Source organism: Onychostoma macrolepis, chromosome 15, assembly GCF_012432095.1.
Source record: "Onychostoma macrolepis isolate SWU-2019 chromosome 15, ASM1243209v1, whole genome shotgun sequence".
NCBI classification, from domain to species: domain Eukaryota; kingdom Metazoa; phylum Chordata; class Actinopteri; order Cypriniformes; family Cyprinidae; genus Onychostoma; species Onychostoma macrolepis.
In genome coordinates, this window is record NC_081169.1 from 18,829,031 (window position 1) to 18,855,818 (window position 26,788).

Below are 26,788 nucleotides of genomic sequence, written 5' to 3' on the forward strand. Positions count from 1 at the left end.
AAAAGTGTTTTGCAATACAGTATGAACACAATAAGTACATTGTACTTAATTTTTGATGTAAGTACATAGTAGTTAAGGCCACCCAATATAAAGTGTGACCCAAAGATGCATTAAATTGATCAAAAGTGACAGTGAGAACATTTAAATGCTACTAGGAATCGTAAATCGGAATCAAAATGTTACAGTTTCTTTGAATATTGATAAAAATAATAATAATGTTTCTTGAGCAGCAAATCATATTAGAATGATTTCTGAAGGATTATGTGACACTAAAGACTGCACTGTAAAAAAAAAAAAAAAAAAAAGTTGAGTGAACTTAAAAACAATTTTTTTACCAGCTTCAGCAGATTTTTGAGTTTGCTCAACTTATTTTTGTGGGAGATTCTCAAATTTTTGTTGTATAAACTTAAAACGACAAGTTGAGAAAACTCAAAAATCTGCTGAAGCTGGTTGCCTTAAAATTTTAAGTTGGCTCAAATTTTTTTTACAGTGTGGAGTAATGATGCTGAAAATTCAGCTTTGCCATTACAGAAATAAATTACATTTTAAAATATATTAACATAGAAAACAGTTATTTTAATTGGCAATAATATTTCAACTATTATTTATTATTTATTGATAACTGATAATTGGCATAATATTAAAGTTCTATTATTTTGTCTAAATAAATTCCAAATAAAATTCCAAAAACTAAAATCAGTCATTTTGCTACACTGAAAAAAATTGATGTAGAAACTATTTTCACTTAAAAATTGCTAGTAAATTTCACAAATTCATTGATTAAACATAAGCAGAAATAGTATTTTCTTGTAAAACGTACTCCAATTATCTTTTTTATTTACTACTTACAGTTACAGTATACAGGTCAATTTCAGCATCTTAACATTATAGTGCATTGTATGAAAAATGTATTTATTCATTTATCTATCTATCAGTAACTCTTTAAGTGAGCATTAGATGACGACAAAGCTATTCTAAAAGTAAATATATCACACATCCCTAACTTCAGTATCAATTTAACCTTTACCTTCTGTTTCAGTGTTGCAGGAGGCCATCAGCTCACGTAACCCAGAGATGGTGCGGCTGGTGCTGCGTTACCGTGACTACCAGCGCACCACCAAGCGACTGGCGGGGATTCCACGCCTGCTAGAGCGACTCCGACAGGTCAGCCCCAGATGTGCCTTAATAAACCCCGAACCTGCTAATGACAAAACAACAAGCCACCAGCTTAACAAACAGCATCTTAACAACCACCTGCTGCCTGCACACCTGAGCCCTTCATTCCAGTAGATTCATGCATACAGATACACAAACAAACAGGTTTATAGGAAACCGCTGGGTCTACGTCGTTGTTTGTTTGGCGAGACCTCTCTTTTTCCAGTTTTCTTAAACCCTAGGCACCCCGTAGCTCTTTTCCTTTTGTTTATGATGGATGTGTGAGCTCTCTGGTTCTCCCCGTTCCTCATCTCTCAGGGAGTTTTATTATTCATGTGTTTCGCTGCAGAACGATCCGTCTCGCGCTTTCGCCCTCCCACTGTACGCTCACATTCATTCTAACCTTCTCTGTCCCTCTTGTCTTTCAGGCACAGGACTTTTACGTGGAAATGAAATGGGAGTTTACGAGTTGGGGTAGGTGCCGCATGTACGCATATGATGGTATCAAATTTTCATGTTGCAATAATTGCTGAAGCTTTTATCGTGGTATACGGTATTATTACGATATTGGAAAAAAGTTGCAAAAAGTGTTGTCATAACAGGTTTAATAACTTTTTTTAATATAACAGAAAGATCCGGACTTTTAAATGATGTATATATAAATACACACACACATACAGTATATATTTTGAAAATATTTACATGTATATATTTATATTCATATAATTTATATTATATATAAATATATTTAATATATAAACGTAACATATTTTTCCTAAATATATACATGTATGGGTGTGTATTTATATATACATAATAAATATACACAGTACACACACGTATACTATGTGAACAAAAACATGTTTTTGGATGCGATTAATCGTTTGACAGCACTATTAAGAAGTTACTATTCTTACAGCTGTTCGTGTTGGTTCAGGTCAATTAAATAGCACATGTACAACTTTTGCTTTTAATAACATGTTATTACATGTTGAAATTAACTAAGATTAATAAATGCTATTGAAGAATCTTTCATTGGCAGTTTATGTTAACTAATGAATTAACTCGTGTTAAATAATGGAACAATAAAGAATCAAAACATTTTCAGTAAATATCAAGGGCATTGTGTAGTGATATACGTGATATATCGTATTACCGAATACTGGCACACGTCTAGCCATAACGTAAATGGCATGTTTGGACAGTGACTTCCTCTTTCCACATCCTCATGTCCTGCTATTGTTGAACTCTCCCTCTATTTCCAGTTCCGCTCGTGTCACGTATCTGTCCGAGTGACACATATCGGGTATGGAAGAGCGGCCAGTGTTTGCGGGTGGACACGACGCTCATGGGATTTGAGCAAATGACCTGGCAAAGAGGCAATCGCAGCTTCATATTCAGGGGTCAAGGTGTGTGCAATGGCTTTTTCTCTGCACTGAACGACCTTTATTTTTCACCGTCTGCTGCCTTCAAATCAGATTTGGGTTTGATCTCTGCTTTTGTTCTCGATGCCACTTCTCGCTCAGTGTTCTTTCAAACAAGCCATCATTGGCATGGAAACAACCTCAGTCTCTCTTCGCCACAGTCTCTAATTGGCTTCCATCCGTTTGGTCTCTCTCTCCACCTGTCATTCAGACTCTAGCGCCATGGTAATGGAAGTGGATCATGACAGACAGCTGGTGTTTTGTGAGACGCTGCCGTGCCTCTCTTCCTCTCCTGCCTCGCCCTCCACCAGGCCGTGCACAAACGCTTTAAGCCTTCTGGGGGCGCTGCAGCCCAGCGACGAACAAGTGGCGGCCCGTCTATCTGCTCCCGTGGTGGCGACACAGCTGGACACAAGGAACATCTCCTTTGAGAGGTGAGCACTTAATAACAATTGGCAAGTCATTGTCGCCAATTAAAATGTTTAAAAGCAAAGGCATCGTAACCCTTTATTGTGGCTTTACTGTGAAGCCGAGAGTGTGAGCAAGCATTTTTGGGCTAAGCTTCATCATAAAATGTGTGATATTGGACTCACCTCTGTTTGTACGGCATGTTAGCAACCTGGTAATGTGCCCGAATGTCTCTGCAGGAATAAAACGGGCATTCTTGGCTGGCGTAGTGAGAAAACGGAGGTGGTGAATGGGTACGAAGCAAAGGTACGGCTTATGTCACAATACAGCATTCAGTAGAATTTAAATGTCTGAGACCATATTGAAAATTTGGGTTTAAAACTTTTCATTAAAGTTGTGCAGATAATACAATTTATAATGAGATCTATTAAATAAGAACAATGCAAAAGAAATGCATTTTCAGACTTTTTAATAGTTTAAAATCGGTTCAAATTGGCAAGGCTTATATGTCTGTTCAAGAGCAAGAAGAAGCAAAATAGAACTTAATTCTGGGCTTGCGCGCTATATGCACAGAACTTAGCTTGTGAGAACTGAATTGAGTTCTTTTGCGTCTTCTTGCGCTTGAAAGCTTTAAAATCGCTTGAATGTTTAAACTGGCAGGACTTTAATACACGTGCAAATGATAAACATTTGTGACAACGCACAGCAATGACCGATCGGGCAGTCCATCAACTGTCCCATGCATATTTCACGCTGGCCCCATTCAGCTGGTTAAAATCGCCGGGGGCCCCCAACAGCCTTGGGCCCCTATAATCGTCACCACCTTTTACCCCACTATCTACAGCCCTGCCTACTTTACCTGCAAACATACAGCACACTCACGTAAGGCAATATATAATATATAGCAAATCTCAGTTGTGTGATTGTTTAGGCCTATATCGGCGCAAAATGTAAGCTGTATTTTCACACAGCTTTATATATAAAGTTGGATTCATACTATATTCAACTTTATCCACATATATACAGGACATTCATGTAAAGAGATATATAGTAGCAAATATCAACTGTCTATTTTTTGTCTCAAAATTTAACTATATTATCGCACAGCTCTTTATATAATGTTGGATATATGTCCAAATTTATCCTCATACTTGCGTGGAGCAATATATACTATATAGCATATCTCAACTGCTTGATTTCTTGCATTATTGCAAAATGTAAACTATATTATCACCCAGCTCTAATCTGCTAAATGTGACTATAAGGCATTGAGATATTAAGGTATTATAAACATTAACATCATGATTTTCTGTAAAGCTGCTTTGAAACAATAAGTATTGTGAAAAGCGCTCTACAAATAAATTTGATTTCACTTGTATATGTATGAACAGGCTTGGAAGAATTAAATTAAGAATCACATCAGAATTCAGAAAAAGATGCACTGATGCATGACAAAGGAAATTAAACACCTTAGATGATAAAGCTTTTTCAAGTTGAATGTCTTTATTTATCTTGACAGTTATCCTTGGCTAATAGGAAGGCTGTTAAAGTGTGTGTTAATTAGCTGGCAAACTGACAAATCCGACTATGGGTGAAGGCTTGGCTCATGAATATTAATTAAGGTACTTGACTGGACACTCCTGGAAGGTTACCAAGCAACGACTCTGTGACCCAATTAATATTCATGCACTTATGCCTTGATTCGCATAGTGTTACACAGTTGCAAACTTTTTCATTTGCTGACCTGATTGGAAAGGAACCAATTGCTGTGAAACAATTTTCGGTTACACCCATTATATACTGGAAGAGAGGCGACATGACAAAACCAGACCGCTCCCATTTCAACCGGCTAAACGGCCTACGCTACAATCACGTAGAGGGAGTTTTAGATGCAATATGAGCATTTCACTGTAATGCTCAGAAAATTCTAACACTGCTTTAAGGTTCTCCATAATTTGAAATGTCAAGACCATGAACAGCATTTCTCGTGTGGGATGAGGGAGTGTTGTATTTCTGTCAGGGATATAATGTGGCAGATTAAAAAACAATTTATAAAAACAGAGTGAACTAAACTCATGTTCTCATGTCTTTGCTTCAGGTTTACTGTGCTTCTAACGTTGAGCTGATCACACGAACACGTACTGACCATCTCACTGACCAGCACAAAACAAAACCCAAAGGTACGTTTCACTGAAGGACTGACCAGTTTGTCTCTCAAATCAAAATCTTTACATGCTCACATTGACATTGAGATATATTTTTTATATATATATTATTTTTAGTATATATTATTATTATTATTATTAATTTGGTTAATGTACCTAATTGTTGTGTATATTTACTCTCTGAGAATTTCGGTACCATTTATCTGTAAGCAAATGCTGAAACAAATGCAATAAAATCTAAATATAAAAAAAGAAAATAATTTTCTTAAATCAAAACACTACTGTGCAAATATTTGGGGACAATAAGATTGAAAAAATATATATATTTTACTACTTTTATCCAGAAGGAATGACATTAAAGACATGTATTATGTTACAAAAGATTCCTATTTCCAATAAATCCCGATCTTCTCAATATTCTATAGAAAGTTTCAACTTTCATCAATGAACCCTGAAAAAAGTGTGTCATGGTTTCCACAAACAAATTAATCAGCACAACAACAGTTTTCAACACTGATAATAATACGAAATGTTTCTTCTGCAGCAAATCAGCATATGAATGATTTCTGAAGACTAATGGCAGCTGAAAATTCAGCTTTGAATCACAGATTTAAATTATGATTTAAAATAGAAAACAGTTATTTTTAAATTGTAATGGTATCTAATGATATTGCTGTTTTTACTGTGCTTTTTTATTAAATAAAAGCAGCATAAGGATTTAAGGACAAAAATACAGATAAAGAAATTCTGTTTTTAAAATGCATATGCTATTTTTTTTAACAAAAAACAATGAGTGTGAATATTGGTGGGCATGCCGTAGTGAATATGATGATTCAGTATTTCTATGCCCACTCAAATTATTCCCAAACAAACAGCGTCTTTGTCTTGTGTATGGTTACTGTGATGTAATACAAATCCTTGGGATTGTGCACGTCTTCTGTAATGTGACCTGCTGTGTGTCGTGCTTTTGTCTCAGGCGGCAAGACTCCTCTGCAATCCTTCCTGGGTATCGCTGAACAGCACATGGGGCCTAACAACGGAGTGAGTGAACGGAGCCTGTCAAGAATCTGTTCTTTTATCATTAAGACATCTAAAGTGCTTTTCTAGTATTTTGTCACTTCTGTAGCCTCAAAATAAAGTGCGCGTGTGTGTTTTATAGCACACTATGGTGACTCAGATATCATGTCCTGCAACAAACCCTTTTGCCGTGACAGCAGAGGAGTACTTTAATCCCAACATGACTCAGAGAGACATCGGCCTGCCCTGTCACCTCACCACCAAAACACAAAGGTAGTGTATCAATCTAACACTGCTTTCATTTTCATTTTGAGACACATTCTAAATAAAATGGTTCTTTAATATTTCAATGCAGTTTGTATCATGTGCTGAGTGGCTGCTTATTGTAAAAAGAGTTCACAATCTGTGCTAAGACTGTATGAGGTCACACAGGTGTCTTATTTGTACAGTATGTTTTTTTCCCCAGGTTCAAAGCCAAGCTGTGGTTGTGTGAATCACACCCTTTATCTCTGCCGGAGCAGGTGGCTCCTATCATCGACCTCATGGCCATCTCCAACGCACTGTTCGCCAAGCTTAGGGACTTCATCAACTTGCGCTTGCCTCCTGGCTTCCCCGTCAAAATAGGTAAGAGAGGAAAAGAAACTACTGAGGAGAAACATACTATGTGTCTAAAAAATGTAAAATTGCCAGATTTAACATTTTTTAACTTAAAATTTTTCAGCAAATTTGTCTCCAAAGTATGGCTAGATTACAGCCACACAGACTTTTAAAAGAAAAGTTCACCCAAAAATGTAATCACTCTCAGGCCGTCCAAGATGTAGATGATTTTGTTTCTCCATCAGAACAGATTTGGAGAAATTTAGCATTATATCACTTGCTCACCAATGGATCCTCTGCACTGAATGGGTGCCGTCAGAATGAGAGTCAAAACAGCTGATAAAAACTTTACAGTAATCCATTTGAAATCCACATGACTCCAGTGCATCAATTAATGATTTGTGAAATGAAAAGCTGCATGTTCGTAAGAACAAATCCATTATTAAGTGTTTTTTTTTTTAAAGTGCTTTTGGTTAAAATATGAATCCTCTATCCATAATATTGCTTTGAAAAAGTTGTCTCATCTGAATCAGGAGAGAAATATGCACAGATCAAGCACCGTTTACAAGCAAAAACAGTCCAAAACAAATATGTGGGTGGATTTTGATGTGAAAGGATGTGAGATGGACTTTTTCACGGGAAGTGTTATTATGGATTATGAACTAGTATTTTGGCCAGAAGCAACTTAAAATGCCTTAATGATGGATTTGTTTTTTATAAACTTTTCGCTTCACAAGACATTAATTGATGGACTGGAGTTGTGTGGATTATTTGTGGATTACTGTGATGTTTTTATCAGCTGTTTGGACTCTCGTTCTGACGGCACCCATTCACTGCAGAGGATCCATTGGTGAGCAAGCAATGCTATATTTCTCCAAACATGTTCTGATGAAGAAACAAACCCATCTACATCTTGGATGGCCTGAGGGTGAGTAATTTGTCAGCAATTTTTCATTTTTGTGTGAACTATTCCTTTAAACTATCGGGCTAATGCAACAATACCATCTCACCACAGAAATTCCCATTTACCACATCCTTAATGCTCGCATCACCTTTGGGAACCTAAATGGTTGTGAAGAGGGTGGTTTGCCCCGAGTGGATGCAGAAGGGGACGGACAGAAGGACAGCCCCAGGACGGAGACACCATCTCCAGGCAGTGACTCTTCCAGCGTGTCCAGCTCCAGCTCCACAAGTAAGAATCAACCTGCCTTTAACCAGCAGGGAAATGTAACTGTTAGAAACCATTCATGATGATGATCAGCTTGAAAAATATGGTGTTACAAAGTAATACAGTGTTCAAACAAAGCACTTGCCATTTTTAATGGCCAGAGAGGAATTGATTGGATAAATGTTTAATGATCGCATTCCTTATAGCGCTGCCTGTAGTACAGATGTAACTCAGATCTGTTGATCAATACATTTGACTACAGTAATCTGCACTGCGCTTCATGAATGTGTGTTTGTGTATAAATCAGACTCGTGTCGCGGAGGAGAGATCCCACCTTGTGTGTTTGAGGCTCCGCGAGGCTACAGTATTTTAGGAGGAAACCAGAGGGAGAACATTAGAGAAGAGGAAGATGATCTGCTACAGTACGCCATCCAGCAGAGCCTGATAGAGGCTGGATCAGAATATGACCAGGTCTGAGATGCAGTCACACACTTGCATGTTAACAGATACACATAGATGATGACAAATTACAGAAATATATCTTATTACACCATGTCCTTACCAAGCATGAAACCACATGGCATCAAATAATTTTTCTGTCCTTACTGAATCCAAAAATGCTGCATGACATCACAAAATGAGTCAGTCTGAGAATATTTGATATTTAATATACATAATATATTCAAAGTCCCTATAAGGCAAATGAATTAAAAAATGTTCTACAACAACTAATCTTCATCCCTGCAGTACCCTACAGCAGCCATATTTCCTGTTATGACAGCCAAGCTGCTCCTGGTTAGGACAAAAACCCAGAAAGAGATTCAGTTAATATAATTTGTCCGTTTAATGCGTCTCATCTGGTGCATGGAACATGGTGTAAGACTTGTTTACTCATACCTGATCTCTCCGCTTCCCTCACAGGTGACGATCTGGGAGGCTTTGACCAACAGTAAGCCAGGAACACACTCTCTGTCCTGTGACCCCAGCCGGCACGAAAGGTCTGCAGTCAGTATTCTGCTTCTACCATCTCCTGTAGTCACATCTCACCCACAATAGGCAAAGACAGCGTCACACTCTCATCACATTTACTGGAGCTATTGACACAGGCTTGACTGTCAATACACAGCCTCAGTGAAGCTCATAGAAATTCACTAGGGTTTTCATCTCTCTCTCCTCACCTTCGTTTGCTCTTCATGGAGTTTTAAAGCAGGCTAAGATGCACTGTCTGTGGCAGCCGAGATGAATCCGAAACAGTCATTATTCACGTCATTATTCTTTAAGGTTTCAGTTTTAGCACAGAACAACCACACATAGATAATCTCTAGTTTGCTAGTGACAAATACATTAATAATGATAAAAACAAATTCTATTTCAAATAAATGGCATTCCTTTGAACTTCATATGCATCAAAGAAACCACAAAGGTTTCCACAAAAATATTAAGGAGAACAATTGATAATAAGTAGAAATGTTTCTTGATAAATTCAGCACATTAGAAAATGTAGCTTTGGCATCACAGAAATAAATTACGTTTTAAAATAAAAAACATTTTAAAATGTAATAAATCCATACTTAAATTGCTGATTTTACTGTTGACAAAAATACCATGTTCTTTTAGCAGAAGTCTCAGTCACTGCTTTTCTTCTCCATTACCCAGAACCCCACAGCACAAACCCAGCCCTGTGGAGAGCCCTCGCAGCACACCAACCAATAAGCCACCGCGCAGCTACGACGAGCAGCTGCGTCTAGCCATGGCGCTGTCCGCCCGTGAACAGGAAGAGGCGGAGATACGTCAAAGACGAGAGGAAGAGGAACTGCAGCGTATCATCCAGCTGTCACTCATGGAGAAGTGACGGGGTTAGTGGGAACTGAGGGGTGGGAGAGCATGTCTAGGGATCTGGAACCAACTACGTTGACTGTTCCCAAATGCCCCACCCTCTTCTTTCCAAAGAACTGGATAAAATGGGCCGATCTCTGGTCCAGTCTCGAATGAGTCGTTCAGAATCACAGAGAAACCTCTGTCTTCACTGCAAGTTTACAAACACAAACTACTAAACTCATGGCAATCCACTGACTGATCAGCGCCGGTCTGGTCTCTTTAACGTGTGAATGTGCATTTATGACTGAGACAGTCCACACTGCGTACCTTGACATCGTTTCTAAAAGCCATCATCCGAGCACTCGCCCAGAGTTCTTGCATACTCACCAGTAGGTGTGAGTTCTGGATGAATCTTGCCACTTTTTTCAGTTTTACATTATGGACGAACATTAATTTTGGTTGCTAATACACATCAGATTCACTGCGCTTGGATTGAGGAGCCATGATGTCTCCTAACAGAATGTGTGAGGGCATTTACACACAAGAGTTCATGCTGCAGCTCCATCGTTCTTGATGGGGATGTTGCATTCACAAAAACATAGAATAAAAACGTAAAGATTTGTGAAAGTGACACTTCCATTATACAACCAAAGTTGCTTAATAACACAACTTTTGGTTAATGTAATTTCGTTAATCGCTAACCTCTGAGGATCTCATACAGGAGGGTTTTAAAAAATGTTTTCCGATTTGATTTCAAAGACTGAATTTCGGCATGAAAAATTCAGTCCGAGATTCGCAAGCAATTTCTCTGTTCAGACCAATACGAAAAAAGTTTTTCTTTTCTTTCTGAAAGTAGGTGGCGAATATGGAAAAGTATGGTACAAGGGACCAGTGATGCTCACTTTTCTGCTTGTCATGGAAGTTTTATGGTGTGTGCAGACCAAAAGCAAATCTAATTATCTGCGCAAGTAGATTACATAGAAAGCCAATGCAAAGACACAAATACACATGGATTTGTGCCAGCCGATGCAAATGATGTGAATTGGACATGATTCATTGCTGCGTAATCCAAATCAGAGAAGAGCTTGTTGATACGTCCGATTTGACACATCCAGTTGTATCAGAAAACGATTTTTATTTATTTATGTTTCTAAGATTTGTTTTTGCCTTTATTCTGATAGGACGGTAGTAATGCCAGGAAGCAAAGTAGGAGAAAGAGAGGGGGGCAGGATCGGGAAAGGTCCATGAGCTGGGATTCGAACTTGGGACGCCCGTACTAGCACAACAGTTCTACTTTATTTGCGCAAGTGATGCAAAAACATCCCGCGAAGAATCTAGAGCAAGTAACGCGAATGTTCGATTTGGTTTTGGTGTGCACACTATTAGAGAAGGTGCATGCTGCAGAGCCAATGGGTGGAGCTTGGCATCCAGCCCTGGACACAATAGGTGGAGCCTGAAGGTCCAACCACACCCTAACTATAACCCTATCCCTAAACATAACTAGGTCAAGCTCCACCCATTAGGTCCACAGAGGTGGAGCTGGACTAGGTCAAGCTTCACCCATTTGACCCTGCAGTGAGCACCACGTGGAGTTTTATACAATAGAGGCACATTACCAATAGTGTGAATCTTGGATGGCGTGTAGTAGCATGATAGAAAAGAGATTAAAATCTGTCTCTCTCTCTATATATATATTTACAGTATATATATATATATATATATATATATATTTACATCTTTCTTTCTAACCCTAAAAATGGATTTTGCGCAATCCGGTCCATAAAATCCTCCACCACACTTTTTCTAATGTGTAAGCGCCCTAAAGTGAATGCCAAACCCTACGTTATGACAGAAGTTTGGCAGCAACCCTCTGCACACTGTCAATGGCATGATTTTTAATTATTAGCCAGAATGATTCAAACACTGGAGAAATTATTGTAATGGTACACTTGACAATTAATAAGAAGACTGAGTGAAACAAGCCATTTTCAGGTACATGTCGTTTATGACTAAATGATTGCTTTGAATCTGAATCAAATGCTCATTGCAATATTCATAAAATGTGTCCTAAACGCACTTTTTGGGAAAAAAACACATTACTCGCATACGACACAGTGCGTGCACTCTACTTCAAATGGTGCTAAAGTTGATCTTTCATATTGACTCTTGGGTACGTTAATCAGTGTAATTGTCACAACATGCATTCACCCATCTGTTCAATCACTCGTCAACAACGTTTCTTTCTCAGCCTCCATTCAGTGCTTCCTTCAACATTACCATCAGAGCTCATTGTCTCATGACTGGAACACCTGCGGTAGCTAATCAAAAATCTAATTGTGCTTTCATAAGGGATGCCAGTTCTGGAATAAAACATGAAAGGAGGAATCACTCACAGAGATAATGCCCTGAGCGAAGACGAAGCGGAAAGTTTCATTGGAGAATCTTAAAATAGATGTTTCTCCTTAGTCAGATTTATTCTGGGCCTGAGAGACTGCCCTCAGGGTTTGATGTTATCAGGTGAATCTGAAAAACAAATTAGGAAACATGGCCATACTTAACATCTGAAAAGCTTCAATGCTAAAGCACAAGGGATTAAGCGTCCGTTTTCAAAGGAAACGGATCTGATGAAGGTATCTGGAGACAGAGCTCCTAATAAACACGTAGGTTTGATCTTATGATTGTGCGACTCGTGAATGCTGGGTTCAGTCATTAAGAAATGCTTGATATGACTCAACGTTTTAGTAAAACATATTATAAAAGCATTATTTATATTTAACCTTTTTTCATTTGGTTGATGCTGTGGTTTGTGTGGAGTGCTGCTGTTGTGTTTGTATGTGACTGAAATATATGGTTCACATTTGTAACTGAAAGGCATTCAGAATAAAGGATATCTAAATTAAAATGAATTTTAAAGCGTTGGGAATGGGTGTCATTATCTTTGCATATAGCATGGTATTTTATGAAAATACCTTGAACCACCATGGCATTATTATAGTACAGCTATAGTACCGTTTTGTAAAAAAATTAAATAAAATAATATTTTATAATAATATTATAATACATATATATACACACACATATACGCCTTAATTTATATTTTCAGTTTTAATTTCAGTTAGCTTTATTTTTATTTCATATTTAATAGTTTAGTTATCAGTGATTAGCATGCATCACTGAAAACAAGAGACTGCTAAATGACAGATAACTACATAATTGTGTTGTGTCCATCACCAAGGCCTGCTAAATATGTACTGTCACTTTTAAAAGATAAGTTACAGGTGAAATTTTCCACCAGGAGGTTCAAACAATTTTAAAATAGATTTTTGTCATTTGCAAAAAGCTTCAAACACCTTTCCCATGATTATTTTGGGACTATCGGGGGGGAGTTTAAAGCATCGCTGTGCCTTTTCCAGTATGAATCAGCAGTCTAGAGGAAGCTTTGGCTATGTGATGAGTCAACCCCAGTGAATAATATTAATCAGAGTCAGTCGGCACAGGTACTATGATGAGAATATTCAAACATAATAGCCACTGGTCCCAGATGGAGTTAAAAATGGACTCTTGTGAAACAGACTAAGCTTATTCTTTCATTAATTTCACTAATATGCATCAAGCATGTCCTCATAAGCAAACAGTCAAGCAACATAATGGCCACAAAGAGATGTTACAAGTTATTTTGACAGCTTTTGGTAAAAGGATTTCAGAATATTTCAGCTTGCTTAATTGGCATGGTTAAACATTATGAACGTAATTTCAAATAAATTACAAGAAAAAGCTGAATGTTACAATAATGCTTAAAGGCTCTCATGTAGTGCACATACAGTAATACCCAAACACAACCACAGTATTACCATAATGCAGTACTGCTTCTCACCACATTGTGGCGCTAATGTTCAAACAGAACTGAAAGAGCAGGGTAAACCGTTCTCTTTAGCCAAATTCAAATGACAATAATAATAAAATTAGTAATAGTACATTAATAATAATTATCATCACCATCAGAATACTGTGTAAAATTTTCACTGTAATATGCCAATCCTAAATGTATTAACCTGTCTACAGAATGAGTAATGGACAAAAATATTTAAAATAGTGCAGTTTTATTTTATAAGTCACAGCTAAAGCACAGGATAAAAAAGGTTTATCAACTTTACCTTGGTTTCAAACAGAATCACGACTCCACATGCTGTCAGACATGGTCAACTCTACTGTTCAAGACAGTGCAAAAAATATTCAAATAAAAATGCTATCTAAAAGAAACAATAAAAAAGAAAAACAAGAGCGTAAAGTGCATGTTTTAAGAAACAACCCCCTTGTTTGAGTTGCTACCTGAAAGATTCTGAACACAAAACTGATGTAGACTCACTCGCTCACACATGCCCTCATTCACACCTACAGTAGCATACATTTTAGCTTAGACTTCACTGAATGAAACTTTAATTGATTGTAGTCTGAGATAGTCCTTCACGCCGGCTAAAACCAGCGTGTGAAAGTTCGTGGTCACATGGTGTTGTACAAAACAGTGACTGTCTTTTTCTTGTCCAATGCTTTGCGGAAACGACGAACGGGGTGAGTCTTCACATGTTGTCGCGTGGACACCGAAACGGTGGGCTGGACGGGGGTGTGTTCAAGCGGACTGGCTCCACCCACTTGAATCTGCTGTGGGCATGAGGGTGAGAGGTGGGCGGAGCCTTCAGTCCTGCCCGCCTGAACGGCGCAATCAGGGCTCTGAGGTAGAACGCGCTGCTTTTTATGGGCATCATCGTGGCTGTGGGTCTGTGGCAAGGAGTCAAAGGTGGATAAAGAGGAAGAGGAGGGTTGGTGAAACCCTGTGGTGGCCGGGTGGAAGTCCCAGTCACTCAAGTCATTAGTAGATAGCTCTAGCCTGTCCAGTTTAGCAAGTGAGGCAGAGCGTTTCATGAGCGAAGGAGGGGTGAGTCCGGCCTGTCTGATACGGGCCTCGATTTCCATAGCTCTCTGCCACATTGCAGGTGCTTTGGGCTCCAATCGCTGCTCCCCATCTATCGAGTTCTGCTTGTCCTCAGGCGACTGGTTCTCCTCAACTTGTCCAGTGCACAACCCCAGTCCTCCAGCCTCATATAAAAACGCCTGGAGCTCTCGAAGAGTCTCCTGGATCTTCTGCAAGTCCTCACTGCTACGTGCCAGTCGGACATGGGGCCTCAACGGGTAGTCCACATCTGTCTCCAGCTCGGTCACACCTTCTAACCACAACAGAGAGGAAGAACCAGAGCTGGGCTCAAGAGTGGGGTTCAAAGTGATCTGGTCGGCCTCCACTGAAACGCTCCCTTCAAGATACACCGAGAAGGAAGGATCAGGGATTATACCAGAATCCTCATCATCAAGCACTTTTGTGTCATCTAGTTTTCCATCGGGAGCCTTTTGGGGCTCAGTGCAGGTCAGAGCTGCGGTGCCCTCTGGCTTACTGGAGTGTGGCTCCGAACAGTCCAAACATGGGGAAGGAAGAGGAGACCGAGAGGAAGGAACCTCTTGACCCTGACGTAGTATAAGCTCCAACTGCTTGGTGGCCCGGCGCACGGATCCTGAGGGTCTGTCGGTGGGAGAATGAGGAACCGAAGCCGTTTCCTCATCCACCTCCTCCAGTGTAGCCGTTTGAGGCGAGTTGCGTGCCAGTGGTGGACTGCAGGTGTGCGATATGGATTCCAGTTCAGTAACTATATGACGCACACACACGCTGTTGTCTTTGTGAGGGAGGTGGGGCACGGCATCGCTATTGGTCTCTGAGTGGGCGTGGCACTAAGAAGGAGAAATGCAAAAATTTGGGTTACGAGAGGTAATTGCATTGTTCCATTTCACTCACAATAAATAGAGCTTACCACATTAACGTAAAATGTTACCACATTAAAGGAATAGTTCACCTTAAAAAGAAAATACTTTTCATTCATCATGGCATCATTTAAGCACCCTCACTTTGTCCCAAATTCAACTTACTCTTCCATGGTACATAAACAAGAACTGCCCAGAGCTCCATGTTTTTTCAGAATGGGGGCTTCAGCTATCAGAAAGCCCAACGATCGCTTTTATATTCTTCTGAAGCTACAGTAGAATGGACATTTTTCACCATACTATGCCAAAATTTGGTTTTATCATCACACAAAGTTTCAGAGAATTGAAATTTTAACTGAAAGCCCAAATTTTGACCGACTTCAGGTTTTGAACGACATGAGGGTGAGTAAACCATGACAAAATTTCATCTTTGGGTGAACTGTCTCTTTAAGTGCAATTCTAGATTAGACCAGCAGAAGGCAGTGTTGTACTGGTGTCACTTTCTCATACTTCCTGTATCATTTACAGTTAGATTAACAAATGAGTCATTCCCATTTGTGTTTTATTATTTATCTTTAAGCCTGACAAATCAGGAAGTGCAATGAACTCTGAAGTGATGGCCAACTCTTACCTCATCAGCTACCTCACTGGAATCATCCAAGGGTGGGGTGCATCTGGATTGAGGTGACAAGACAGAGGTTGTTTCAGAAAACGAGCGAGGCTGACTATCCTGGGACAGGCAGAGGAATTTCTCTCTGGCACTAAAGAAGTCAATGCTATCTGTGCTAAGGCAGGATGCACCAGCATCCACAAAGTCGTCTGCTGTTCCCAGATCTGCAGTGTTGGGGTTGTTGTTATCATCACTGGAGTCCAGCCCGGGCGCTGCAGGGGCTCCTGAGGGGCTGTCAGCCTCGGGCGTGCTTGGAGAAGGCAGATTCCCTTCATCTTTACTGACAACACTTTCCAGACATAGTTCTAAAGTTTGTGACACTTGATAAGAGTCATTTTGATCAGGTGTGTTTGGGGATAACTCAACACAGTCTGTTTTTGGCTCAGGCACATGGTGAGATGACTGGGTGCCGAGGTCTGAGGTTGTATTGCCCTCTCCCTCCTCTGGTGAAAGGACATGTAGAGAGGGAAGAGGATGGTGACGAGCAACAGGCTCGCTCACCGTGAGGTTCAAACGAGAATTCCTAGCCATATTATGCTCAGGCACTACTGTGGCCGCTCGTTGCCTGGGACGAGGCGGGAGAACAGGGTCTTCATGTACCAGTTTAGAGGGCGACACACCCAATTTGGTATGAGTGTTGCCCGTAGCAGACTGTGGATTGGTAAGGGACTCTATCACAGCAATTCCCAGCATCTGCTGAATGGAAGGAGGACCGTTGTTGTTGTGAGGATCTGAGCGGTCCAGCGAGCGTGATGCCTTGCACAGCGGCTCGTGAGCCTCCGAAAGATCGCTGTCTGAGTGGGAACGCCACAGCTTGTTATGCCTCTGTTTGCTGAAAACATTAGCAAGCAAAAGAGAAAGAAAGAGACAAGAGTGTGAGACAAACGTCTTTCATTAATGTGATGGAAACATTAAAGGTAGGCTGAATCACAGGGTGGTGACTGATCTTTTAAACATACAAAATAGTTCAGGGTGTGTAAATGGGAATACAAACACGAAGGCAAGTATGACAGTAAAAGCTGCACAACAAAAGGAATGTGGAGAGACCTGCATAATACACGTGCATTAGATCACAACGGCAACGAAACTCTACGCCATTAATTCAAAAGAGCATTTACTCAATGGAAACTCCAACCTTGCTCTCTGCTGACCTTTTTAGAGAAAAAGTATCCTAAGGTCAATGTGTGTCAGTAAGTCTATTCTTTGGCTCTTTATTCAAAAGGCAAGGGTGTGTGGGATGAAGGGAAATTCATTCTGACCTAAGGCTCTACGTGCGTGGCCCATACCTGGCTAACAGGATACCCTGGTACTCCTCAAGCTGCTTCATGAAGGATGGGTTTGGTTTGGTGACAGAGCGCCGTTCCTTCACATGGTCAAAGGCTCTCTCCAGGTCCCAGCCGTACTCCTTCATAGCGTATGCTATTACGGTGGAGGCAGAGCGGCTCACCCCCATCTTACAGTGCACCAGACACTTCACCCCAGCTTTCCTGAGTGACAAGAGTTCCATTAAAGCACACTTCCATGGGATGGACTGGAATTTCAAAGGAGAAGCAGTCTTTCTACATACTTGGCTTTGGAAATGAACTTGTAGGTGTCATTCCAATACTCCAAGAGGTTTGTGGCCTCCTCATCATACACTCGGATGTTGTGGTACTCGAAAAGCCCGGGGAAGAAATTGTCAATCTCTCGCGTCACATTCAGGATGTAGCGAACTCTGAGGAAGTGGGGGGGTGGTAAAATTAACAATGACTGCATGCAGCCGAGCGGATGTATTTGTTGAAAAAGAGAGGCCTGGAATAATAACGTCACCTACCCACTGTTCTGGAGCTCCTCAAGATTTGAAGCATTCCACTCTGAACCCTGGAAACACAAACAGAAATCGAATATTATAGTTGATACTCCTGAAGCAGGGGTGTCCAAAATTGCTCTGTGAGGGCCAGTGTCCTGCAGAGATTAGCTCCAACTTGCCTAAACACACCTGCCTAAATGTTTCTAGTATGCCTGAAGACATTGATTAGCTGGTTCAGCTATGTTTAATTGGGGTTATAACTAAACTTTGCAGGCTAGTGGCCCTCCAGGAGCAGGACTGGACAACCTTGTCATAAAAGTCCATAGTAGATTAGTTCTCTTCAGTGAAGAGTATAGACAACTAGGTGGGAGACAAACCAAAAAGACGTGGTCAAAGATCTCTGTGGGGCTGTCCATCTGGCCCAGGATGACAATCATCTCATTATCGATGAACTCCTTGAACTCCCTCAGGTTGCAAACCATCTGCATCTCCAGCTCTGTGCGAATCTGAGGGGAAAAGTTATCCAATACGTTACCAATTTTTGATGTGAACCTCAAGATCGACTGGTATTATTAAAAACATCAAGATTTTTTTGGGTTTTACTTGGTTGCATACAATATGCACAATGGATGTTTGTACCTCTTTCGAAGTGACGTTCTCCAGGTCCTTCTGCATCATGATCTCTCTCAAACGGGTCTTAATCAGTCTCTCTGTGCGCTCTCTCTCAGTTGGCCTGTATACATAAAACCCAGAATCATAAATCATCCAGTTTGGTCTCAATGTGAGGTGTGTCTCACCTCGTATGAGTCTTTGTATGTCTGTGTGGTATTGTTTGAGTACGGCTTCACAAAAACCAAAGACCTCAAAGCAAAGCTTTTGTTTGATTTGAACAAACAATTTGAAATCAAATCCCAGCTCGTCGTAGTACGTGCAAATGGTAAATGTGTGTCATCCCTTGGCCTATGGTGTTGGGTTCACCACTGGACAAGTGTCTCTTCACGGATAGCAACACAAGCACTGATTGGCTCCCAGGGGCCTGAACTGTTTTCTTAAATCACTACCAGTAACCTTAAAAACACTGCTAATATAGGTCAACACCTTCAGCTGGTGGCTGTGCATGAGGGCAATGGGTTTGACAATCAGAATGGCAAAAAGCCCCTACGTGGGAAAGTTAAACATGTTTACACATGCCAGATTGATTGACCTTTCAAGAAAAGATTGACAGTGTAGAGTTACAATCCCATCATATTCCCATGTATATCCATGTATAGCACCCATATTAAGTTATGATCACACTACCTTAGCTGTGTCAGTTAATCTAATTCAAAGGCATTCAATGGGCACCAATCCACAGGGTGTCTAAAAGGAATAGATCAGTCCTCTCACCTCTCGAGGAAAAATGGCTCAACTAGATCGATCATTTTCACTCCCCTGCTCAAGCCACCTGTTTCCATCCGTCCGCCACTCTACCTATGTATCCCGCCCATTTTTCCGACTGTAAATCAATCTATCTCAGCGTGGAGCTATAAAAAGCAAGCGGCCACAGTCATGCATTTTAAAAACACATGCACGTGGAAATGCCTCCGACTGTGGGGAAATTCCCCCCTACAGTCCAGGCAACATCTTGGAAGGATTACACAATCAGGCCACTGTGCATCTAAGAAGTTAAGAGTTCATCTCATCAATTTGGCAATAACATGTCAATCTATTCAGGGAACGCCATGCCTCCTTGTCTTGCTCTGATGCAAACTTGCCCTCTCAGCCTATACGACTGAACTTTGTCTTGCATCAGACAGCGGCTTGACCATGTGCACACACATGTCTCACTTTTCCAAAAACGAGGATTGATTTACAAACCAAACACTGCAATTCACCACTATTGACTATTGGAGAACTCAAGTTTTGTAAACATTAACTTGGCCCTAAATATGCAAAGCACAATAACAATACCCTTGCTTAATAAGGACATGACCCATATTCCACAACACCAGAGTAAAACAAAAAAAAAGTGAGAACTACTCAATTGTTCAAAGGTTTGGGGTTGGTAAGTTTTTTTTGTTCACCAAGGCTGCATTTATTTTATCAAAAATACAATAAATTTTACTAAGCAAAAGCTAGCATAGCTGGCATAGGTGTGCGTTACTCACAAGTCGGTGAACAGCACGGGCGAGTCTGCACGGTGAGACTGCACGTCTTGCATGGCGTTCCACTCATTGATGCAGTGTTGGTCGGAGGTTACCCGGCTCTGATAGTAACTGACCCAGGTCAGGAATAGACTCCCAGGGTAGTAGTTATGACATCTAGCCACCTCACAAACCTTATGCAGGGACTGCAAGGCTGACCTGTGAGTATGTGCGAGAGAGAAAATCCATTAACACTGTTTAAAAAAGTATGAAAGTGAAAAAAGCTGTCTTTATAGACACTCACCACATGGCCTGCACCGAGACCGGTTTGAAGACATGGACTCGGTTAACGGTGGACACACTGAAGCCCCTAATAAGAGGAATACAACACGTTCAGTCTGAACACTTTGTAAAAGTTGTGTTTAAAAATGCAGAACTTGGTTTGAGTGTGAACGTTATGCCTCACCCGTCTCCATCCAAGTGTATAAGCGTATCGCTCCACAAGGGTAAAACCAGCCCAACTGTGCAAGTGCTACAGGAAACACACGATCACATGTTATGAGCACCACCTTCTAGAGCAGCAAATGCAAAATGTATCAGAGCATCTGCATTATAATGACCTGTCTGAATTGCCAAAGTCCATTCCCAGAACCACACTTTCTTCAGTGTCCTGTCTACCGTTTGTGGAAATGATGACCATGTACCGTGTACGCAGGGTATAGGCGCTCTCTAACCGGACAGCCTGTGATAGAGACACGATCAGCATTCTGTTGCCTGTGTTTTGATTAATAAGGTCTGGATGGTGGTAGTTACCAGGCGGATGGTGTCCTCTGGGCGCAGCAGAGTGAACATGGTCTGCAAATGCTGCTGAAGGTCACCTGAGAATGAACCATTAACAACTATAAACCTCCCAGATAATAATGCTGTGACATTTGCATACTACAGTTAAAGGGATAGTTCACCCATGAATTGTGTCATCCTTTACTCAGCCTAATATTGTTCCAAACCTGTATGAGTTTCTTTCTTATGTTATGTAACATATAAGAAGATATTTTGAAGAATGCTGGTAATCAAACAGTTGATGGTCCCCATTGACTTCCATAGTATTTCCCTACTATCGAAGTCAATCGAGACCAACAAACGTTCAGTTCTTCAAAATATCTTATTTTATGTTCAACATAAGAAAGAAACTCATACAGGTTTGGAATGACACAAGGGTGAGTAAATGATGACAAAATTTTCATTTTTGGGTGAGCTATTCCATTAAATTACTCAGAGGTCAATTTCACTTCCTCCCATATGAGACATACATTCTTTGTCAGACTGGAGTTTGATTAGCTCGAGTTTGTAAATCATGAATAGAAATATTAAACAAAATGAAGAGTTAAAAACAAGAAAGGTTAATGAGAGTTGCTTAAAGCAAGCTCAAACAGTTTTTGCACCTTATAATCAGCATGAAATGGAAACTCCAATCATCTTATCAGTTATGACGCACATCGAAATTGCAGTTTCTGAGCCATTTTGACACTTTTTCTTCTTTTTTTTTAATATTTGAAACTATTTTGCCATCTAATGCAATATAATTTAAGACATACTTTTGTTATTAAAAAAAGGTTAAGAATAGAAGAATAGAAAAGATAAAAAAAAAAAAAAAATTGTACTACTGCATACTGTATTATATAATGACTGACATTTCCTACTGCCCCTTCATAATGCATTCCTGTAAGCTAACGGGTCTCATAATGAAATCAATGCTGTCTATCTGCAGGCACAGCAATATGTCTATCAACATGAATGCAAATGCATGCACAAAAATATTCTTCAGTGACAAAATGTCCTTCGTCTCCATGGTCTTACATATTGCCATATGGTACAGCTCAAATCAAAACTGAAAAACAATATAGATTCCATAACTGAATCCATATAACCATTATATTGAGCTGCATCTGACAGCTGGAGAATCACACAATGAATGTGTCAAGAGAACTTCATACCTGTGTGTTTGTTCCACCGCTGTGTAATGCGGGGTGCTGAAGAAGAGGAGGAGCCATTTCCCCGCGGGAGGAAGAGGGCGGCACCTTTGACAGTTAGGAAGTTCTCGCTGATACTGATGACAAAAACAAATCGATAGAGAGAGAAAGATTATTATTATACATATGACACTAAAATAGAAAAGGTAGTTAAATGGTCAACATTTAAATGGTACAGATATTTGATATCTGGAAGCCACAGTCACATAAAATGCACGCCAACTTGGACCACCGAACATTCACATCTGCATTCGCTCTATAAGAGACCTCAAAGTAACATTGTGAAATAAGTGAAGGGGGAGATTGTTTCCAGAAATCACTATGGAAACACTGTTGTTTATCAGTTTGACTGTGGCCTCTGCCCGGCAGAGGCTCGGTAACGGAGCGGGGCGACGTTTGACCCGTAACAGCTGTCATTACGAAGCAACACCTTCAACTCAACACTTACAGTGACCTGAGGTCACGCTCATAAACTGCTGCTCCTGTATCACATGCCACAGGCTCTGGACTTTCCATGTCTGACTCTTCCGAGGAATCTGGGTAATTCTATGGAAACCAGCTCTCTGTCTCAGAATTTTGGGGAGGAAGGATTGCAGAATAGAGGAAACGCGAGAAGCCCCGGGCAGTCACACCCCGAATAAAAACACAAAGAAAAACTGAGGCTCAACTGAGCTCATTTCCAACATCCCAGTCACCCCTGACCCAGCTGTTTCCTCCCTTCTCTAGTCTCAGTTTTTCGTGTCCTGTCTATCTCATGGCCTCTCTCTTTTATAGTTGGCCCCAGGGTCCAAGACTAACACTTGTTAAGCACAAAAATGCAAACAAAAATGCTTTTAAAATTTATTAGGAAACAAAATATGTTATAAAGCAAGTGATAAAAAAGATAGTTTTACACTCACTGATGTAAGTGAGAAAAACATACAAACATTAAATGAAAAATATTTGGTCAAGACGATGTGGTTTCATGTTTTTATGGGTTTCCCTTACTTTTGGGCCTTATTTTAAAGAAAAAAATTTAGCAAAGGATGCATTTAACCGATCATAAGCGACAGTTTGACAGACACTATCAAAATACATTTATAATATACAAAAATTCCATTTCAAATAAATACTGTTCTTTTAAACTTTCTATTCCTCAAATAAACTATTTATAAGAAATGTTTGTGCACCAAATCAGCATATTAGAATCATTTCTGAAGGATCAAGGAATTGAGCAATGGCTGCTGAAAATTCAGCTTTGCCGTCACAGGAATAAAATCACATTTGAAACTCCTATTTTAAACTTTATTAAAAAAGCACAGACTCCAAACTTTTAAACAGTAGTTTGTATTTTAATAAAAATGCAAAATACAGTTTGATGCCAGTACGTGAGGCACACTTGCCATTGGCAGGTGTGATAAAATGTACATTTATACATTAATATAGCTAAGAAATGCTTTGTGAAATACTTTTATAGGAAGCTCTTGTAGATATGGAGGGGAAAAAAACAAAAAACTAAACAAAACAACAAAAAACCAAGAGCAAGACAGACAGAAATTGAGAGTTTAGTGTGGTCTCTCTCCATGCTCTGCACTTTGCACTTTCATGCTCTGAGCATCATCTATCAGCACATGAGGGGATATGAGCTGCAGAATGGGGTAGTGGCTAATTTTACAAACCTAAAAATAAACGGCAGACTGAATGAATGCTGATGGACTTTTACAGTGTTGGTAGCTACTGTATATCATCTCATGTAACCAAACACGACAGCTGAAAGAGAGTTTGGGATGAAACTTTCCAAGTTTGTGCAGAAAGCATGCAAACTGCTTTATTACAAAATCAGGGTGTGATAAAGATTATTGGCTGTCTGGTAGTTCGCAAAAAACATTTTAAGTTAAAATCTAAATCTAAATATTCAAGCCAATATTTTTTGTTGCACCATTTTTAATTAAATTTTGGTCCTGTGGTGTGCCAAATTAATTTTCAAAAAGTAAAAATACTCCATGTAATCTCTCAATTAATGCATATTCATAATATCTTCATGCTTAATAAACAAAACAAAAAAACACAAAAAGAAATAGTAAAATGGTTTGAGATGGAGTATAATATTTAACAAAAGTACTTCAGGTTAATTACCAATATACTGAGTGCAAACTGCAGTCTACTAAACTCCAAAAGCTTTGACACAACACCATTTCAGTGACATGTCAAGAATACAGCCTGGGAAACTACACTGGGCTGGTTTTCGCAGAACAAGTTGCGCAGTATCCGTGTGCAGGGAGCGGAGAGGGCACTGGGGCCATGCGATGCAATTTCCACCCACTGGCATTTTACCGAGGCAGACATGTAAGGGCATACACACCCACGTCGACACACGACAAAAAAGAAGAGAATTTAGATGGGTCAGACAGAGGAAATAGATGACCTGGCCGCATTCGTCTACACACAGCTTAGGGAGAGAGAATGAAAGAGGGTGGGAGGGTCATCTTTTGGCATGAAGCACTGGACAGTACTTGTTAGGGCACAGACACAATCAGCGCTATGTAAGGGGCCGTTGAGAGCCACGCAACAAGCTGAAGATGCCTGACCCCCACCTGTCCCTGGCCATATTAGTCACTCTAAAACTAGGGTAGGGATAAATATAGGCCCGGGCTGAAGGCCTTATGAGTTCAGGCCTGATAGAGATTCAGAGCGAGAGCAGGAGATGGCATTCTGTCACCTTCCGAGATAGAAATTAGGCCCCTTGCCACTAATAAAGAGACATAAATAGACAAAAAGAGAGATATGTAAAGATAGAGGAAGGTTTGGAAAACACGAATGAGGACAATCAAACACTAGAGTAAAACTTTTGACTACAGGCCTAGTTTTTAAAATTAAATGAGACAGCGAGGCACTATTCTGGTTCACAGTCCTGCTTTCTGATTGGTGCATATGGGTGACCAATTGAAGTCATACTGACTATACTGGAGGAAGAGAGGAGGGGGTTCTGGTGGAGGGTCAATCCAGAGTAGAAATATCTGTGAATGAGGCCAAAAAAGCTACTATTTAAACTATGAAGTGAATTTAAACATTTTGGTGTGTAAGATTCTATTTTAAGTTTAAGCAATATATTGATAATTAAAAAAGTGTTTAAGCACTTCACAAGAAGAGTACAAAATAATATTGGGTTAACAAATTAAGTTAATTTGATGAAAAAGAGTTGCTTTTTCTGAGGTGCGCTTTTTCTGAGCTTATATTAAATATGAGCCTGTTAATTATTTTATTTAACCCTATAATCCTGTTATCGAAATTTTAACTTAAAAACAAACTATTACAACTCATTTCCAACAACTGCAATAAATCTGAAATAATAAAATAAAAATATTAGATTAACTTGAAACGTTTCCTTGGCAGCTAACTGAAATAAGTTTACTAAAATTACTAAAACTATAATAGCATATAAATAATGCTAAAATAACACTGACAAATCCAGTTTGAAATTCTATATAAAAACACAAATCAGAATTTTTAGCCATAAACAATGGATGCGTTTAAAACAATTTATGTTATGCCATTTTTTAGATGTTAGATAACAGCTTATATAGCCTAAGCTGTCACTCTCAAAGAGGATGGGACTTACTATTTTATTGCTTTAACATCTTTAGCATCATCTCAGCTGGGGTTTGATGTTTCAACACCGTTTCTACGAATTAGGAGGAAGCAATTTTACAAAACCAATCACGCCCTATTTCAACAAACCATATCAGACTTCCCCAAAACAATGCCAACCCTTAAGCCCATCAAGTACATATTTAACTTTACTTGGAAGTTGTTCAGCTTCTCTACGTCACAGTGTTTGAAGCCAAGGCAAGTACAGCAATTCTGTTTCTCACTGCAAGTTTCAACACACTACTCAACTTCCTTCCAGTACATCACACCTGTAATTTCCCAAGTTAATCATTGAAGCTCGCTGACAAACACAGACCTAATCTTAGCTTTGTTTGCCTTGGCAGTATATGAGGAGTAATGGAGGTTTTTATATGCTTAAATATCAACACGGTAATTCCCATCAGGTATCATCTGCCCTATCTGAAAGATCAAAGCAAATTAACAACGTGGATTAAGGTTCACTGAAAATTTAATTTCTCATATCTACTGTATGCAAGATAAAACAGAACTCCACCCCAGTGGTCAAGTCTTTCCTATTAACACAATATAAATAACATCAGTACTGATTCTTCTGCATTACGAGAAAAACGGATGATGACAAATGTCAGGTGACTGCTTAGTCAGTCTAAAAACAAAGCCATATATCTCTGTTCTATGCACTAAAACAAAAGAAACCAATCGACTGGAGTTTAGGCCTGACTCTAAAGATTTCACAGTCTGCTGGGGTGTACAGCAATTGGATTTAGTACACAACGTTTATTTTGAGGTTTCATGCTGTCTGGGGTCTTGGACATATGCAAAAGCTGTGGTCGAAACTACAGTGTTATGCTATAGTGATAAAAAAAAAAAAGCAAACAAATAACATATGCAAACATGAAAGTAAATCTCATTCAAATCAAATTCAACGATTGACGTAAGAGTTCAGTTTAGCTACAGTTAGGGTTGTTGTGAGATCCACCAAGACATTTTGATAATTAATGCTGGCATTTCAT

At 39.7% G+C, this 26,788-nt stretch overlaps 2 protein-coding genes across 7 annotated transcripts in view; one reads left to right on the plus strand and one right to left on the minus strand.

The window, feature by feature from the left end:
- ankrd13b (ankyrin repeat domain 13B) overlaps nt 1-12,667 on the plus strand; it is a 28,435-nt gene extending 15,768 nt beyond the window's left edge. For 3 of the 4 annotated variants that reach the window (XM_058745522.1, XM_058745524.1, XM_058745525.1), the window contains 13 exons: nt 1,040-1,164; nt 1,584-1,629; nt 2,421-2,564; nt 2,791-3,013; nt 3,227-3,293; nt 5,086-5,167; nt 6,129-6,193; nt 6,312-6,442; nt 6,636-6,793; nt 7,782-7,958; nt 8,242-8,405; nt 8,856-8,932; nt 9,591-12,667. In XM_058745522.1, the coding sequence (XP_058601505.1) occupies nt 1,040-1,164; nt 1,584-1,629; nt 2,421-2,564; nt 2,791-3,013; nt 3,227-3,293; nt 5,086-5,167; nt 6,129-6,193; nt 6,312-6,442; nt 6,636-6,793; nt 7,782-7,958; nt 8,242-8,405; nt 8,856-8,932; nt 9,591-9,786 (1,655 nt within the window). In that variant the 3' untranslated portion in view covers nt 9,787-12,667. Of the gene's footprint in view, nt 1-1,039; nt 1,165-1,583; nt 1,630-2,420; nt 2,565-2,790; nt 3,014-3,226; nt 3,294-5,085; nt 5,168-6,128; nt 6,194-6,311; nt 6,443-6,635; nt 6,794-7,781; nt 7,959-8,241; nt 8,406-8,855; nt 8,940-9,590 lie in introns of all 4 variants that reach the window. The other variant, XM_058745523.1, reaches the window with a different exon arrangement.
- Nucleotides 12,668-13,833: 1,166 nt separating this feature from the next.
- ssh2a (slingshot protein phosphatase 2a) overlaps nt 13,834-26,788 on the minus strand; it is a 40,386-nt gene continuing 27,431 nt past the window's right edge. For all 3 annotated transcript variants that reach the window (XM_058744419.1, XM_058744417.1, XM_058744416.1), the window contains 13 exons: nt 22,134-22,246; nt 20,953-21,017; nt 20,760-20,881; nt 20,606-20,671; nt 20,444-20,509; nt 20,164-20,358; nt 18,656-18,749; nt 18,394-18,522; nt 18,041-18,087; nt 17,795-17,941; nt 17,514-17,714; nt 16,189-17,059; nt 13,834-15,527 (listed from right to left, as the gene is read on the minus strand). In XM_058744419.1, the coding sequence (XP_058600402.1) occupies nt 14,253-15,527; nt 16,189-17,059; nt 17,514-17,714; nt 17,795-17,941; nt 18,041-18,087; nt 18,394-18,522; nt 18,656-18,749; nt 20,164-20,358; nt 20,444-20,509; nt 20,606-20,671; nt 20,760-20,881; nt 20,953-20,991 (3,252 nt within the window). In that variant the 5' untranslated portion in view covers nt 20,992-21,017; nt 22,134-22,246 and the 3' untranslated portion in view covers nt 13,834-14,252. The remainder of the gene's footprint in view (nt 15,528-16,188; nt 17,060-17,513; nt 17,715-17,794; nt 17,942-18,040; nt 18,088-18,393; nt 18,523-18,655; nt 18,750-20,163; nt 20,359-20,443; nt 20,510-20,605; nt 20,672-20,759; nt 20,882-20,952; nt 21,018-22,133; nt 22,247-26,788) is intronic.